This window comes from Oncorhynchus masou, chromosome 23 (assembly GCF_036934945.1).
Source record: "Oncorhynchus masou masou isolate Uvic2021 chromosome 23, UVic_Omas_1.1, whole genome shotgun sequence".
Classification (NCBI taxonomy): domain Eukaryota; kingdom Metazoa; phylum Chordata; class Actinopteri; order Salmoniformes; family Salmonidae; genus Oncorhynchus; species Oncorhynchus masou.
This window is the reverse complement of record NC_088234.1, coordinates 36,471,249-36,489,795: the sequence shown is the minus strand read 5'-3', so window position 1 is coordinate 36,489,795 and position 18,547 is coordinate 36,471,249. Positions and strand designations below refer to the sequence as shown.

The 18,547-nt window shown below is 41.9% G+C and overlaps 1 protein-coding gene across 1 annotated transcript in view; it reads left to right on the top strand.

The window, feature by feature from the left end:
• cdh23 (cadherin-related 23) overlaps positions 1-18,547 on the top strand; it is a 688,999-nt gene that overhangs the window by 52,579 nt on the left and 617,873 nt on the right. Inside the window, exon 3 of the mRNA XM_064931960.1 lies at positions 14,038-14,112. Within this exon, the coding sequence (XP_064788032.1) occupies positions 14,038-14,112 (75 nt within the window). The remainder of the gene's footprint in view (positions 1-14,037; positions 14,113-18,547) is intronic.

The window sequence follows — 18,547 nt, the reverse complement described above, 5'->3', positions numbered from 1 at the left end:
GTACTTAAATGTGGTATGTTCTTATTACATTCAAAACCTAAACAAACAGGATCACACAATATATATACCACGAGTACCTTTCATATAAACATTAATTTAACCTCTTGCGACGAGCAATCCCGGATCCGGGATCGTCCTCCTAACAACACCTGTCTCAACATAGGAACACGTTTCTGTTTATTTAGTCCTTTAGTTTATGAGTTTATTTCTTTCCAGTAGCGGACATAAATACCCCTAGAAACTTTTCCTATTCATGAAAATCACAAATGAAATGAAATAAATATATTCAAACACAAGCTTAGCCTTTTGTTAACTACACTGTCATCTCAGATTTTCAAAATATGCGTTACAGCCAATGCTAGACAATCATTTGTCTAAGTTTATCATGGCATAATGCTATGCTAGGCTCTGCTGGCAGCAGGCAACATTTTCACGAAAATAAGAAAAGCAACCAAATTCAATAATTTACCTTTGAAGAACTTCAGATTTTTTCACTCAGGAGACTCCCAGTTAGATAGCAAATGTTCCTTTTTTCCAAAAATATTATTTTTGTAGGCGAAATAGCTCCCGTTTGTTCATCATGCTTGGCTGAGAAATAGGCCGGAAAATGCTACAACGCCAAACTTTTTTCAAAATGTACTCCATAATATCGACAGAAACACGGTAAACGTTGTTTAGGATATTATCGAATATATATGTTAAAAACACCTTGGGGATCCAAGGTGTTTTTAACATATATATTCGATAATATATCCGTTGAGGCAATTGGTTGCTCATAAGAAGCGATTGGAAGATTCTCGCAAGCGACGCAAGATTTTCTGCGGGAGACACCATGTGACCACTTGCTATATATGGTCCCTTACGGCTATTCTTCAATGGAAATGCGTAAAAAGACGTCACAATGCTGTAGACACCTTGGGGAATATGTGGAAAACGTAAGCTCATTCGTAGCTCATTCACAGCCATATAAGGAATCATTGGCATGAGGCGGTTTCAAAAAAATGCGGCACTTCCTGGTTGGATTTTATCTGGGTTTCGCCTGTAACATCAGTTCTGTGGCACTCACAGACAATATCTTTGCCGTTTTGGAAAAGTCAGAGTGTTTTCTATCCAAAGCTGTCAATTATATGCATAGTCGAATATATTTTCGTGACAAAATATCTTGTTTAAAACAGGAACGTTTTTTATCCCAAAATTTTAATAGCACCCCCTAATGCATAACTATAGCTCTTAGCTTTAATCTTTTACATGAATAAGAAAATAAAGCTGAGTCAAAATGCTTTACACTAACTACAGCACCAGGTTCACGTGGACTGAACAATAGAGTCTCCTGGGGAAATGGAAAGTACTAGTGCTAACACCTATACACCATTTCTTATAAAGTAATCTAAAACATAAATGTGTACCAAAAATGATTAAGATTTTAGCTAATCACATTTATTAAAAAAGTATGAAAAATAAAATGGTTTGCCATGCATGATTAGCATGATTGAGACAAAATTACTTGGCATTACCTTAGATTGTAAACTGTCATGGTCAAAACATATACAGTGCCTTCTGAAAGTATTCAGACCCCTTGACTTTTTCCACATTTTGTTACGTTACAGCCCTATACTGACATGTATTACATTTTAAAAAGTATCTATATCCACAGTAAAAACGAGTCCTATATCAACAACCTGAAAGGGCACTCAACAAGGAAGAAGCAACTCTTCCAAAACCGCCATAAAAAATACAGACTACGGTTTGCAACTGCACATGGGTCAAATATTGTACTTTTTGGAGAAATGTCCTCTGGTCTGATGAAACAAAAATATAACTGTTTGGCCACAATGACCATCGTTATGCTTGGAGGGAAAGGTTGTAGGCTTGCACTTCACAAAATAGATGGCATCATGAGGATAGAAAATGTGGATATATTGAAGCAACATCTCAAGACATCAGTAAGGAAGTTAAAGCTTGGTCGCAAATTGGTCTTCCGAATGTACAATGACTCCAAGCATACTTCCAAAGTTGTGGCAAAATGGCTTAAGGAGAATAAAGGCAAGGTATTGGAGTGGACATCACAATGCCCTGACCTCAATCCTATAGAAAATGTGTGAGCAGAACTAAAAAAGCATGTGCGAGCAAGGAGGCCGACAATCTTGATTCAGTTACACCATCTCTGTCTGGAGGAATGGGCCAAAATTCACCCAACTTATTGTGGGAAGCTTGTGGAAGGCTACCCGAAACGTTTGACCCAAGTTAAACAATTTAATGGCAATGCTACCAAATACTAATTGAGTGTATGTAAACTTCTGACCCACTGGGAATATGATGAAAGAAATCAAATCTGAAATAAATCACTCTCTCCTATTATTCTGACATTTCACATTCGTAAAATAAAGTGGTGATCCTAACTGACCTAAAACAGGGAATTTTTAATAGGATTAAATGCCAGAAATTGTGAAACTCAGATTAAATGCATTTGGCTAAAGTGTATGTAAACTTCCGACTTCAACTGTACATACATTTTACATACACATTTTGAATCCAATGGGTATGGATACAGCTTTAGAACAAGGTACTACAGTATTAGTAAAAATGTGATTGATACATGTGGATGATCTTGTTCCTGTAGTGTTTGTAAACACCCTGGTAGATTGATTAATAACCTTAACCAGATTATGGCACTGCATACAGTGAGAAACTTCCTCTTTAGCGAACAACTTGATGAAAACCAGTCAATTTTCAGGTACAACAACACCACCCCATAAGCATTTCTGTCTCTTCTATAATGTTATATACTTGTATTACTAATGCTGTATCATCAAAATAATAATAAAAATGTGATTCTCAGAAATGGCTAATATATGAATGTTATCTGATGTTAGCAAGTTAATTTTATTAGCCTTATTCTAAGGCAACATATATTAAACTCTCTGGGGTAGGTGGGACGCTTGCATCCCACATGACCAATAGCCAGGGAAAACGCAGGGCGCCAAATTCAAATGCATTTCTATAAAAATCTAACTTTCATTAAATTACACATGCACTATAGAATTAAAGCTACACTCGTTGTGAATCCAGCCAACATGTCAGATTTCAAAAAGGCTTTTCTGCAAAAGCATAAGATGCTATTATCTGATGATAGCACAACAGTAAACAATGAGAGTGTGGCATTTTTCAACTCTGCAGGCGTGACACAAAACGCAGAAATAAAATATAAATCATGCCTTACCTTTGCCGAGCTTCTTTTATTGGCACTCCTATATGTCCCATAATGTAACGGCTTTCGTCTGGTGGAAGAGAAGCGGACCAAATTGCAGCGTGGTATTTTTGAGACATGTTTAATGACGATGAAAACGAACAATACAAAAACAACAAACGGACCGTGAAAACCTATACAGCCTATCTGGTGACAACAAACACAGAGACAGGAACTATCACCCACGAAACACTCAAAGAATATGGCTGCCTAAATATGGTTCCCAATCAGAGACAACGATAAACACCTGCCTCCGATTGAGAACCACTCCAGACAGCCATAGACTTTGCTAGATACCCCCACTAAGCCACAATCCCAATACCTAACAAAAACCCCAAGACAAAACACACCACATAAACCCATGTCACACCCTGGCCTGACCAACTAAATGCAGACAAACACAATATACTTCGACCAGGGCGTGACAGAAACCCCCCCCCCCCCAAGGTGCAGACTCCCGGACGCACATCAAAACAATAGGGGAGGGTCCGGGTGGGCGTCTGTCCATGGTGGCGGCTCCGGCGCGGGACGTGGACCCCACTCTATCAATGTCTTAGTCCCTACTCCTCGCATCCTAGGATAGTCCACCCTCGCCGCCGACCATGGCCTAGCAGTCCTCACCCAGAACCCCACTGGACTGAGGGGCAGCTCGGGACTGAGGGGCAGCTCGGGACTGAGGGGCAGCTCGGGACTGAGGGGAAGCTCGGGACTGAGCGGAATCTCGGGACTGAGGGGAAGCTCGGGACTGAGGGGAAGCTCAGCACTGAGAGGAAGCCCAGCACTGAGAGGAAGCCCAGCACTGAGAAGACGCTCAGCACTGAGAGGAAGCTCAGGCAGGTAGTTGGATCCGGCAGATCCTGGCTGGCTGGCGGTTCTGGCAGATCCTGGCTGACTGGCGTATCTGGAAGAGTCTGGCTGACTGGCGGATCTGGAAGAGTCTGGCTGACTGGCGGATCTGGAGGAGTCTGGCTGACTGGCGGATCTGGAGGAGTCTGGCTGACTGGCGGATCTGGAAGAGTCTGGCTGACTGGCGGATCCTGGCAGACTGACGGATCTGGCGGCTCCATGCTGACTGGCGGCTCCATGCTGACTGGCGGCTCTGGCTGCTCCATGCAGACTGGCAGCTCTGGCGGCTCCTTGCAGACTGGCAGCTCCTTGCAGACTGGCAGCTCCTTGCAGACTGGCAGCTCCTTGCAGACTGGCAGCTCTAGCTGCTCCATGCAGACTGGCAGCTCTGGCAGCTCCTTGCAGACTGACAGCTCTAGCTGCTCCATGCAGACTGGCAGCTCTGACTGCTCCATGCAGACTGGCAGCTCTGACTGCTCCATGCAGACTGGCAGCTCTGACTGCTCCATGCAGACTGGCAGCTCTGACTGCTCCATGCAGACTGGCAGCTCTGGCTGCTCCATGCAGGCTGGCAGCTCTGGCTGCGCTGAACAGGCAGGAGACTCCAGCAGCGCTGTAGAGGAGGAAGGCTCTGGCAGAGCCGAACAGGCGGGAGACTCCGGCAGCGCAGGAGAGGAGGAAGGCTGTGGCTGCGCTGAACAGGCGGGAGACTCCGGCAGCGCAGGAGAAGAGGAAGGCTCGGGCAGCGCTGGAGAGGTGAGGCGCACTGTAGGCCTGATGCGTGGTGCTGGCACAGGAAGCCTGGTGCGGGGAGCTGCCACCGGAGGGCTGGTGTGTGGAGGTGGTACAGGGTAGACCGGACCGTGCAGGCGCACTGGAGCTCTTGAGCACCGAGCCTGCCCAACCTTACCTGGTTGAATACTCCTGGTCACTCTGCCAGTGCGGCGAGGTGGAATAGCCCGCACTGGGCTTTGTAGGCGAACCAGGGACACCGTGCACAAGGCTGGTGCCATGTAAGCCGGCCCACTGGGGACCAGATGCGTAGAGCCGGCTTCATGGCATTTGGCTCGACGCTCAATCTAGCCCGTGCGCACCACAGCATAACACGGTGCCTGCCCGGTCTCTCTAGCCCCCCGGTAACCACAGGAAGTTGGCGTAGGTCTCCTACCTAGCGTCGCCATACTCCCTGTGAGCCCGCCCCCAAGAAATCTTTGGGGCTGACTCCCGGGCTTCCATCGCCGTGCTGCCTCCTCATACCAGCGCCTCTCAGCTTTCGTCGCCTCTAGTTCTTCTTTGGGGCGGCGATATTCTCCAGGCTGAGCTCAAGGTCCTTCTCAGTCCAATTCGTCCTCCCATGTCCATTCCTCTCTTTGTTGCTCCTGCTGTTGCTGTTGCCTGTTACCACGCCGCTTGATCCTTTTGTGGTGGGTGATTCTATAACGGCTTTTGTCTGGTGGAATAGAAGCTTTAGGTATTTAGGTACAACTTTAGGTATTTCTAAACATATATAATCGATCAAATTAAAGACTGGATGATCGGTGTTCAATACAGGAGCAAAAAAAGCTGACGCTACTTTTCTGTAGTAACAGTTACTCGCCTCTATCAAAAGGTACACATGAAGTGGGTCGTTCTGAGCTATGGTTCTTCTTCATTACACAAATAAAACACCTCAACCAATTTCTACAAACTGGTGACATCCAGTGGAAGCGGTAGGAACTGCAGGAAAGTCGATTAGAATTCTGGATTCCCCATGAAAACTTATTAAAAAGACAGTGACCTCAGGTTTCGCCTGCTAAATAAGTTCTGTTATACTCACAGACATAATTCAAACAGTTTTAGAAACTTCAGAGTGTTTTCTATCTAATCATATGCATATATTAGGATCTGGGACCGAGTAGGAGGCAGTTCAGTTTGGGCACGCTATTTATCCAAAGTGAAAATGCTGCCCCCTACCCCAAACAGGTTAATATGGGATATTTGCAGCCCTTTCCTGGCTAGACAGACATAATATGGAAAAGAGCAAACAAAGCAAGAGAAAACATATGTACAATCAACAGTCCATTAATCAATTGTTTGTGATTTTTTATTTCACCTTTATTTAACCAGGTAGGCCAGTTGAGAACAAGTTCTAATTTACAACTGCGACCTGGCCAAGATAAAGCAAAGCAGTGCGACAAAAAACAACAACACAGAGTTACATATAATGAAACGTACAGTCAATGTGTGCAGAAGATTAATGTGCAAGTAGAGATACTGGGGTGCAAAGGAGCAAAACAATAATAATATGGGGATGAGGTAGTTGGGTGGGCTATTTACAGATAGGCTGTGTACAGGTGCAATGATCGGTAAGCTACTCTGACAGCTGTTATTTAAAGTTAGTGAGGGAGATATGAGACTCCAGCTTCAGTGATTTCTACAATTCATTCATGTCATTGGCAGCAGAGAACTGGAGGGAGGAGGAGGAGTTGTCTTTGGGGAAGACCAGTGAAATATACCTGCTTTTGTGCGTGCTGCGGTTGGCCAGTGAGCTGAGATAAGGTGGGGCTTTACCTAGCAAAGACTTATAAATGACCTGGAGCCAGTGGGTTTGGCGACGAATATGAAGTGAGGGCCAGCCAACGAGAGCATACAGGTCGCGGTGGTGGGTAGTATATGGGGCTTTTGTGACAATACGGATGGCACTGTGATAGACTACATCTATTTGCTGAGTAGAGTTTTAGGCTATTTTGTAAATGACATCACCAAAGTCAAGGATCGGTAGTATAGTTCGTTTTACGAGGGTATGTTTGGCAGCATGAGTAAAGGACGCCTTGTTGCAAAATAGGAAGCTGATTCTAGATTTAATTTCGGATTGGAGATGCTTGTCTAACCAGACACCTAGGTATTTGTAGTTGTCCACATATTCTAGGTCAGAACTGTCCAGAGTAGTGATGCTAGAGGGGCGGTCAGATGCGGGCAGCGATCGGTTGAAGAGCATGCATTTAGTTTTACTTGCATGTAAGAGCAGTTGGAGGCCAAGGAAGGAGAGGTGTATGGCATTGAAGCTCGTCTGGAGGTTAGCTAACACAGTGTCCAAAGAAGGGCCAGAAGTATACAGAATGGTGTCGTCTGCGTAGAGATGGTGTAACGGCTTTCTTCTGTGGATGAAGGAGAGGACCAAAGTGCAGCGTGGTTAGTGTTCATCATGTTTAACCTGTTGAAACTCTGGGGGCGCTATATCATTTTTGGATAAAAAGACGTGCTCGTTTTAAGCGCAATATTTTGTCACAAAAAGATGCTCGACTATGCATATAATTGGTAGCTTTGGAAAGAAAACACTCTGACGTTTCCAGAACTGCAAAGATATTTTCTGTGCGTGCCCTAGAACGTGAGCTACAGGCAAAACCAAGATGAAACGGCATCCAGGAAATTAGCAGGATTTTTGAGGCTCAGTTTTCCATTGTCTCCTTATATGGCTGTGAATGCGAGAGGAGTGAGTCAGCCCTTTCTGTCATTTCCCCAAGGTGTCTGCAGCATTGTGACGTATTTGTAGGCATATCATTGGAAGATTGACCATAAGAGACCACATTTACCAGGTGTCCGCCCGGTGTCCTGCGCCGAAATTGGTTCGCAAAAGTCAGCTGCAAGTATTTTTCCACAGAATTCAGAGAAGAATGCAGGCTTCCACGAACGATATATCAATGAAGAGATATGTGAAAAAACACCTTGAGGATTGATTCCAAACAACGTTTGCCATGTTTCGGTCGATATTATGGAGTTAATTCGGAAAAAGTTTGACGTTGTAGGTGACTGAATTTTCGGTTCGTTTCGGTAGCCAAATGTGATGTACAAAACGGAGCGATTTCTCCTACACAAAGACGCTTTCAGGAAAAACTGCACATTTGGTATGTAACTGAGAGTCTCCTCATTGAAAACATCCGAAGCTCTTCAAAGGTAAATGATTATTTATTTGGTTATCTGGTTTTTGTGAAAATGTTGCGTGCTAAATGCTACTCAAAATGCTAAGCTACCTTAGCATACTCTTACACAAATTAGTGAATTGCTATGGTTCAAAAGCATATTTTGAAAATCTGAGATGACAGTGTTGTTAAGAAAAGGCTAAGCTTGAGAGTAGGCGCATTATTTTCATTTTATTTGCGATTTTCAGAAATCATTAACGTTGCGTTATGCTAATGAGCCTGAGGCTTTAGTCACGATCCCGGATCCGGGATGGGGAGTTTCAAGAAGTTAATATAGATGATAAACGTGAACACTACAAAATGCAAAACAACAAATGTGGAAAAACCGAAACAGTTCTGTCTGGTGCAGACACACGAAGACAGAAGACAACAACCCACAAAAACCCAACACAAAACAGGCTACCTAAATATGGTTCCCAATCAGAGACAATGACTAACACCTGCCTCTGATTGAGAACCATATCAGGCCAAACATAGAAACAGGAAAACTAGACACACAACATGGAATGCCCACTCAGCTCACGTCCTGACCAACAATAAAACAAAGAAAACACAAAAGAACTATGGTCATAACGTGACAGGTGGATCAGAGAATCACCAGCAGCAAGAGCGACATCATTGATGTATACGGAGAAAAGAGTCGGCCTGAGAATTGAACCCTGTGGCACCCCCATATAGACTGCCAGAGGTCCAGACAACACTCCCTCCGATTTGACACACTGAACTCTGTCTGAAAAGTAGTTGGTGAACCAGGCGAGGCAGTGATTTGAGAAACCAAGGCTGTTGAGTCTGCCGAGAATAATGTGGTGATTGACAGAGTTGAAAGCCTTGGCCAGATCAATGAATACGGCTGCACAGTATTGTCTTTTATCAATGGTGGTTACGATATCGTTTAGGACCTTGAGTGTGGCTGAGGTGCACCCATGACCAGCTCGGAAACCAGATTGCTGAGTGGAGAATGTTCGGTGGGATTCGAAATGGTCGGTGATCTTTTTGTTGACTTGGCTTTCGAAAGACAGGGTAGGATAGATAAAGGTCTGTAACAGTTTGGGTCAAGAGTGTCTCCTTTGAAGAGGGGGAAGACTGCGGCAGTTTTCAAATCTTTAGGTATCTCAGATGATATGAAAGAGAGGTTGAACAGGCTAGTAATAGGGCTTGCAACAATTGCGGCAGAAAATTTTAGAAAGAGGGTCCAGATTGTCTAGCCCAGCTGATTTGTAGCGGTCCAGATTTTGCAGATCTTTCAGAACATCAGCTATCTGGATTTGGATGAAGGAGAAATGGGGAGGCTTGGGCAAGTTGCTGCAGGGGGTGCAGAGCTGTTGACCGGGATAGGGGTAGCCAGGTGGAAAGCATGGCCAGCCGTAGAATAATGCTTATTGTTTCCTTGCCTCAGTGCAGTGGACAGCTGGGAGGAGGTGCTTTACAGTGTCCCAGAACTTTTTTGAGTTTGTGCTGCAGGATGCAAATTTCTGTTCGTAAATCTAGTCTTCGCTTTTCTAACATTCCTGGAAATGTACATATCACGGGTAATGCAGTATGCCACAGGATGTTTTTGTGCTAGTCAAGTCTGGAGTGAACCAAGGGCTATATCTGTTCATAGTTATACATTTGTTAACGGGGCATGCTTATTTAAGATGGTGAGGAAAGCATTTTTAAAGAATAACCAGGCATCCTCTACTGACATAATGAGGTCAATATCCTTCCAGGATATCCGGGCCAGGTTGAATAGAAAGGCCTTCTCGCTTTAGTGTTTTAGGGAGAGTTTGACAGTGATGAGGGGTGGTCGTTTTTCCGCTGACCTTTTACGGACGCAGGCAATGAGGCAGTGATCGCTGAGATCCTGGTTGAAGACAGCAAAGGTTTATTTAGAGGGCAGGTTAGTCAAGATGATATCTATGAGGGTTCTGTGTTTTACGGATTTAGGGTTGTATCTGGTAGGTTCCTTGATAATTCGTGTGAGATTTAGGCATCGAGCTTCGATTGTAGGATTGCCTTGGTGTTATTCATATCCCAGTTTAGGTCACATGACAGAACAAACTCTGAAGATAGATGGGGAGAAATGAATTCACATATGGTGTCCAGAGCACAGCTGAGGGGGATCAAGCTGCAACAGTGAGAGACTTATTTCTGGAAAGGTGGTAATAGAAATAGTAACAGTACAATATTATAAAGTCATGCTCACTGACTATCCTACTGATCCTTGACTTCGGCGATGTCATTTACAAAATAGCCCACAACACTCTACTCAGCAAATTGGATGCAGTCTATCACAGTGCCATCCATTTTGTCACCAAAGCCCCATATACTACCGACCACCGCGACCTGTATGCTCTCGTTGGATAGCCCTGACTACATATTCGTCGACAAACCCACTGCCTCCAGGTCGTCTATAAGTCTTTGCTAGGTAAAGCCCCACCTTCTCTTAGCTCACTGGTCACCATAGCAACACCCACCCGCAGCGCGTGCTCCGGCAGGTATATTTCACTAGTCATCCCCAAAGCCAACACTACCTTTTGGCCACCTTTCCTTCCAGTTCTCTGCTGCCAATGACTGGAACGAATTGCAAAAATCACTGAAGCTGGAGTCTTATATCCCCCTCTCTAACATTAAGCATCAGCTGTCAGAGCAGCTTACTGATCACTGTACCTGTACACAGACAATCTGTAAACATCACACCTACTTACCTCATCCCCATATTATTACTTACTCTCTTGCTATTTTGCACCCCAGTATCTCTACTTGCACATCATCGTCTGCACATCTATCACTCCAGTGTTAATGCTAAATTGTAATTATTTTGCTGCTATGGCCTATTTATTGTCTACCTCCCTACTCTTCTACATTTGCACACACTGGACATATATTTAAAAAAAATGTTTCTATTGTGTTATTGACTGTACATTTGTCTATATGTAACTTTGTGTTGTTGTTTTTGTCGCACTGCTTTGCTTTATCTTGGCCAGGTCGCAGTTGGAAATGAGAACTTGTTCTTAACTAGCCTACCTGGTTACATAAAGGTGAAATAAAAAAATGTAAAATAAAAAAATAAAAATCTCGGAACATATTCCATCTATGCTAGCAAAACAAATGCTGTAGTTTAGCATCTGCGTCATCTGACCACTTCCGTATTATGCGAGTCAATGGTACTTCCTGCTTTAGGACGATATAACTATAGTCAGATTTGCCAAATGGAGAACGAGGGAGAGCTTTGTACGCGTCTCTGTGTGTGGAGTAAAGGTGATCTCGAGTTTTTTTCCTTTGGTTGCACATGTGACATGCTGGTATAAATTAGGTAAACCGATGTAAGTTTTCCTGCATTAAAGTCCACGGCCACAATGAGCACCACCTTTAGATGAGCATTTTCTTATTTGCTTATGGCCTTATACATCTTGTTGAGTGTGATCTTAGTGCCAGCATCAGTTTGTGTTGGTAAATAGACAGCTATAAGGAATATAGATGAAAACTCTCTTGGTAAATCGTGTGGTCTAGAGCTTATCATTAGCTACTCTACCTCAGACGAGCAAATCCTCGAGACCACTGTAATATAAGATTTCGCACACCAGCTGTTATTGACAAATAGACACAGACCACTACCGCTCGTCTTACCAGCAGTAGCTGTTTTGTTCTGCCGATGCACAGAAAACCTAGCCAACTGTATATTATCTTTGTCCTCGTTCAGCCATGACTCTGTGAAGCATAAGATATTACAGTTTTTAATGTCCCGTTATTAGGATAGTCTCAAACAGAGCTCATCCAGTGTATTGTCCAATGATTGCACATTTGCTAATAGGACGGATGGTACAGGCGGGTTACCCACTTGCCGACAAATTCTCACAAGGCACCCGGATCTGCTTCCCCCCTCTATCGGCGTCTCTTCTTCATGCGATTGACAAGTATTTGTGCCTGGTCCGGTAGCAGCAGTAATTCCTTCGCGTTTGACTCGTTAAAGAAAAAAATGTTAATCCAGTTTGAGTTGAGTAATCACTGTCCGAATATCCATAAGCTCTTTTTGGACAGTGGCAGAAACATTATGTACAAAATAAGTTAGAAACAAAAAAGACATACAAAATAGCACAATTGGTTAGGAGCCCATAAAACGGCAACCATCCTCTCCGGCACCATTCTTCCACCCCTCCCCCTTCTCTATATCTCACTCCCCTTCTCTCACCCTGTTTTCCATCTCTCTATTATTACTTCTCTCTTACTTTTCCTTCCCTCTCCATCTTCACTCCTCTCTCTCCCCCTTATCCCCTCAACCTTCTCTCTCACACTCTGCTTCTCCATCCCCCTATTTCTCTTTACCCCCCACCTCTTTCTTTCTCCAGACCAGCCAATTAGCCCAGTGACCCGGACAATTTATGTTCCCTCTCTGATTTTGCCCCCTTGAAATGATAAAATAAAGGGATCAGGAGGTCCTGGAGAGCACAGTAGCAACCCCCCCATTTACAGTACTCCTTTTTGTGTAATCTATCCATTGTGGTGGCCATAGCCTAGGACTGGATCCCAAATGGCACCCTACTCCCTTTGTAGTGCATTATAATAGTAATAGCGTGCCATTTGTGACACATCCTATCTAATTGAGGCTCAGTGACAGCATGCAGGTATGCATGTGTGAGCCGATCGGTTCATCCTGTTGTTGATTCATCCTCAGTTTTCTCCGATCACAGCCATTAAACTCTGTAACTGGTTTAACGTCACCATTGAGCTCATGTTGAAATCCTTGAGCTGTTTCCTTCCTCTTTGGCAACTGAGTTAGGAAGGATGCCTGTATCTTTTTAGTGACTGGGTGTATTTATTAATTACAAAGTATGATTAATAACTTCACCATGCTATTCAATTTCAATTTTTTTACCCATCTACCAATAGGTGCACTTTTTGCGAGGCATTGGAAAACCTATGGTCTTTGTTGTGTAATCTGTGTTTGAAATTCATTGCTCGACTGAAGGACCTTACAGATAATTGTATGGGTGGTAATACAGAGATGAGGTACTGTAGTTTTAAAATCTGAGGTAAAAAATTGTTTATTCCAAAACACGCATCCTGTTTGCAACAATGCGCTAAAGTAATACTGAAAAGAAAATTGGCATAGCAATTATCTTTTTGTACTGAATACAAAGTATTATGTTTGGGGCAACTCCAATAAAATTCATTACTGAGTAACACTCTCCATATATTCAATCATAGTGGTGGCTGCATCATGTTATGGGTATGCTTGCAATTGTTAAGGACTGGGGCCAAATCTACACTGGAGTTGCTCACCAAGAAGACCATGAAAAATGGTTGTCTAGCAATGATCAACAACTAATTTGATAGAGCTTGAAGAATTTTTTAAAATAATAATGGGCACATGTTCACAACCCACATGTGGAAAGCTCTTAGAGACTTATCCAGAAAGACTGCTGTAATTACTGCCAAAGTTGTTTCTACAAGGTATTGATTCAGGGTTGTGAATACTTATTTATATTAGATATTTCCGTATTTAATTTTCAATACATTTGCAAACATTTCAAAAAATATGTTTTCACTTTGTCATTGTGGGGTATTGTGTGCAGATGGTTGACCAAAAAAAAGATGTTGAATTCAGGCTCACATAAGAACATTTGGAATAAGTCAAGGAATACAAATACCTGTATATTACTCCAGTAGTAGTGTGGGTTGGTGGTGATATGAACTGATAAATCAGTATGGACACAGGCACAGCTTGACATGCAGTGTCTCTGAAATAGTGTATGTGATGGCACACTCCAGTATGCTTTCATGTAAACTGCACATAGGTAGGAGTCATTCACATCATAGATGAACACACACACTCACAAATACACACAAATACACACGTATGTATGCCTGCAGTGTATGCCTATGCCTCCAGGCACTGAAACGTTTTTTAATTTACATTTCTCACACCTATATAGGGATATTATAAGAGCCTGTAGAGCCTAACTTAATCACACTTTCCTCCTCTCTTTCGCTCCTCTTCCATAGCCTCCAACCAGCCTCCACGCTTCCAGAACTACTTTTTCCACTCATACCTTCTCATCTATGAGAACACACCAGTTGGTGAGTCTTTCAGTGTGTTGTGACTATATATGTTGTCATTTACTGTCCACATTGTGTGTCAACGTCCCAAGTCGTGATGGAATTCAGCAAACCACCCAGTCTTCATTTGTGATTTAGAGAGATATGGAAGATCAGAAAGATATAAAACATTAAAGAGTCACTGGTTCAGGTGTGAATTACTCTGCTTTAGAGAAAGAAAAGGAAGGAAAATGTGTGACGAAGAACGCATATGAAGTGAGGGGTATCTGACGATAAAGAGAGAGAGATATAGATAGAGAGAGATGTTTTGTAGTTGCGATCAGAATATAACCTTCTAGGCCTGGATGCTAATGCATAGTTGACTCAAAGGTTGTATGAACAACTTCACTATCAAATGGAGTCATATGTTTTTATGCATTGTATTTCTCATATCACTTATGCTGCTACTCAGTCGCAGTTGCTAAAATATGCATATTATTATCAGTATTGGATAGAAAACTGTTTGAATGATGTCTGTGAGAATAACAGAACTCAAGTGGGAAAGTGGAAAATCTGAGGTTTGTAGTTTTTCAACTCTTGGCCTATCGAATATACAGTGTCTATGGGGTCAAATTACACTTCCTAAGGCTTCCACTAGATGTCAACCATCTTTAGAACCTTGTTGATGCTTCTACTGTGAAGAAGGGGGGAATGAGGGCTCTTTGAGTCAGTGGTCTGTCAGAGTGCCACGAGCTGACCATGCGCGTTTACGTGATAGTTCGCTTGAGTTCCATTGCATTTCTGAAGACAAAGGAATTCTCCAGTTGGAACATTATTGAAGATTTATGATAAAAATATCCTATATTCTATACTTCGTTTGACATGTTTCTACGAACTGTAACGGAACTTTTTGACTTTTCGTCTGAACTAAGTGATCGCGCATTGAGCATTTGGACAAAAAGGAGGTATTCGGACATAAAGATTAACTTTATCAAACAAATCAAACATTCATTGTGGAACTGGGATTCCTGGGAGTGCATTCTGATGAAGATCATCAAAGGTAAGTGAATATTTACAATGCTATTTCTGACTTCTGTTGACTCCAACATGGCGGATATCTGTATTGCTTGATTTGTTGTCTCAGCGCAGTACTCAGATTATTGCATGGTTTGCTTTTTCTGTAAAGTGTTTTTGAAATCTGACACAGCAGTTGCATTAAGGAGAAGTATATATCTAATTCTGTGAATAACACTTGTATCTTATATTAAAGTTTATGATGAGTATTTCTGCACATTGATGTTGCTCTCTGCAAAATCACCGGATGTTTTGGAAGCAAAACATTACTGAACATAACTCGCCAATGTAAAATGAGATTTTTTAAATATAAAAATGCACTTTATCGAACAAAACATACATGTATTGTGGAATATGAAGTCTTATGAGTGTCATCTCATCAAGGTTAGTGATTCATTTTATCTCTATTTCTGCTTTTTATGACTCCTCTCTTTGGCTGGAAAATGGCTGTGTGTGTTTTTGTGACTAGGCTCTGACCTAACATAATCATATATTGTGCTTTGCTGTAAAGTATTTTTGAAATGGGACACGATGGGTAGATTAATAAGAAGTGCATCTTTCATTTGGTGTATTGCACTTGTTAATGTATGAAAGTTACATATTTCCCAAAAATATTTTTGAATTTCGTGCGATACCTTTTCAGCGGAATGTTGTCGAGTAGCCATAAGAAGTTAACCCAGTAGGACCCATAGTGGCCTCGATAGCTGTCCTTTAAATTTATATAGCGGCCGTGAATGGCCTTGTTTTTCTAACAATATGTGTCAATAATGAATAATGTACTTGCTAACAAGCTGTTGTCGTATTCGCAAGGCTGTTGTCATCAACCAGAAACCAGAAACAGGGTATGTTGTCATTTATTTAAAATGATCCAAAATGGTGGCGCCAACGCGGCCACAACTTTTCACTTTAGAAGAAACGGTAGCTATGTCGGTTGATAATATGGATTCGCACACATCGTTGAGCTCAAAATGGATGATGATGATGTCAAGTTGAGTGAATTAAGTAAACAGCAGATATATGTTTGGTTTTGTCGATGTTTGATGTTTGATGTTGTGAAAGCTCTCAGATTAGCAAGTACTGTCATAATCACTTGGTTGGTACAGGTGAGCACATCAGCGGTGGAGATCGAATGATTGCTCTCTCTGCCTCATGTTTGTTTTGTCTCTTTTTTTATAGATTTTATTTCATTTTTCAAACAACATAAACATATTGTTAGGTTCTTAGTTCTGGTATAAATCCAGCCGGACACCAAAGGAAACTCAAACTAGAAGCACATAGATAATTTCAAGAAATCCATAACATGATAATTACTGCTGCTAGGCTAATTATACAATTATAAACACATTAAAATGGGCTCAAGTCAAATAGTATTTTAACAGTCCTCCCTCTGGAAAAGTGATGTACCACACCATCTGTAAAACATAATGACTTGAGCAGAGCAGAGAAGAGAAAGAAAATACATGTTAATTATTTCACACCACCCTTGATGAAAATGTAATTGGAGCAAGGACCATCCATCCGATCTGTTCTATGCGATTTGGATGTTAGATCTTCTGCTGGGCTCCATGAAAATAGGACCCTATTGCTTTCTCTCACACATTCCCCTAGACTTCCCCCATTGGCCTAAGATCATCAGAGAAAACTAATTCGCTCCCTCTCCTTTATCCTCACCCTCTGGTGTCATAACAAGATTCAGACTATGAGCCTTGAAAGTAGTTAATTGTACTGTAGCGTCCGGCAAGCCATACTTATTAATGTGCTTTAACATTAGAGTTTTGATGGCATAGTCAAACATCAAAATCCCAATAATGGCCAAAATTTCCCAAGTTGCATACTCAATTATCCACATAATTTGTGCCTTCGTCCATTACCACGTGGTTACTAATGCTTCCCTAACAGATTTGGCTACCCCTTTTACACCACAACTCCAGTCACCATCATTGACATGGTGAATTAATTCACGCTGCTAGTCAAAACTCGTAAGGAATTCAATTTGAGTGACATTCTCTTCCCTTATATATATGTGTCATTCACCTTGCCTTGGTGAACACTCTACCATGGTTGGAAGGTGCTGTTAACACCTGTTCACCCGTGTCTGATTCTAACACCTGTCATGACTGTCTCTCCTTGGTGAGGATCAAAGGTGCCGGATCAGCTAGGCCAATGGCTGACAGATCCTGGGGAAGTTGGCCTGGTTTTATGATTTAACGACAGGATTGTAAATACCTGGCAGAAACATTCCCTTTGCATTATTGAGAATGGAATGTCTGAGTGTTATCTTAAAAATGTAAGATACAAAATTGAACATTGGAACATAAGTTTTGAAATCGAAACGTTTGGAATGGTTGGTGGGGATCCAAACAATAATCCTGTCAAAAGTTTATTATTTTGTGATATCATTAAGGATGGTATAACTAAATAACATTATAACTTTAAGAGCTTTCACAATGTATAGATCAGATTTGCATCTAAATGTTGTATAAAATAAATGATTAAGAATAAGAATAATTTGGTGAAAATAAAATGTGATTTTAGCCTTCTAAATTAGATAATTATTTTTTATATAAACTTTTGCCAAGTCAGTAACCACGCCCACGTGAGCACAGACTTTGTGTCAACATGATGGAACCTTTTTACTCAAGCATAAATGGACGAAATTTACATGAGACCAAAACATGCCTGTGTGCTGCCGGTGTGTAAAGTGGTCCTAGCTTTACCCTGAATAATCAACAATTGAGAGCAGTCTACATCCAGCATGAGCTTAATACATTACAAATGGTTAAATCTCTACAGACCAGACAGAGTGGAGCGGTGGCTACACGGCTGGAAATGGTTAACTTCTCTAGGATAGGGGGCAGCATTTGGAAGTTTGGATGAAAATCATGCCCAAATTCAACTGACTGCCACTCATCCCCAGAAGATAAGATATGCATATTATTAGTAGATTTGGATAGAGTTTCTAAAACTGTTTTAATCATGTCTGTGAGTATAACATAACTTATGTAGCAGGCGAAACCCCAAGGACAAACAATTCAGATTTTTTTTTTGAGGTCACACTCTTTTCAATGGGTTTTCATTGGGAATCCAGATTTCAAAGGGTCTTGCTTGCAGTTCCTACCACTTCCACTGGATGTCACCAGTCTTTAGAAATTGGTTGAGGTTTTTCCTTTGTGTAATGAAGAAGTAGCCCCGTTCAAAACGAGGGTCACTTCATGTGTACTGTTTGTGAGAGGCGCGTGACCAGAAAGCTAGTGTCAATTTGTTTTCTTCTTGTATTGAACACAGATCATCCCGTCTTCAATTTTATTGATTATTTACTTTTAAAAAATACCTAAAGTTGTATTACAAATGTAGTTTGAAATGTTTTGGCAAAGTTTACAGGTAACTTTTGAGATATTTTGTA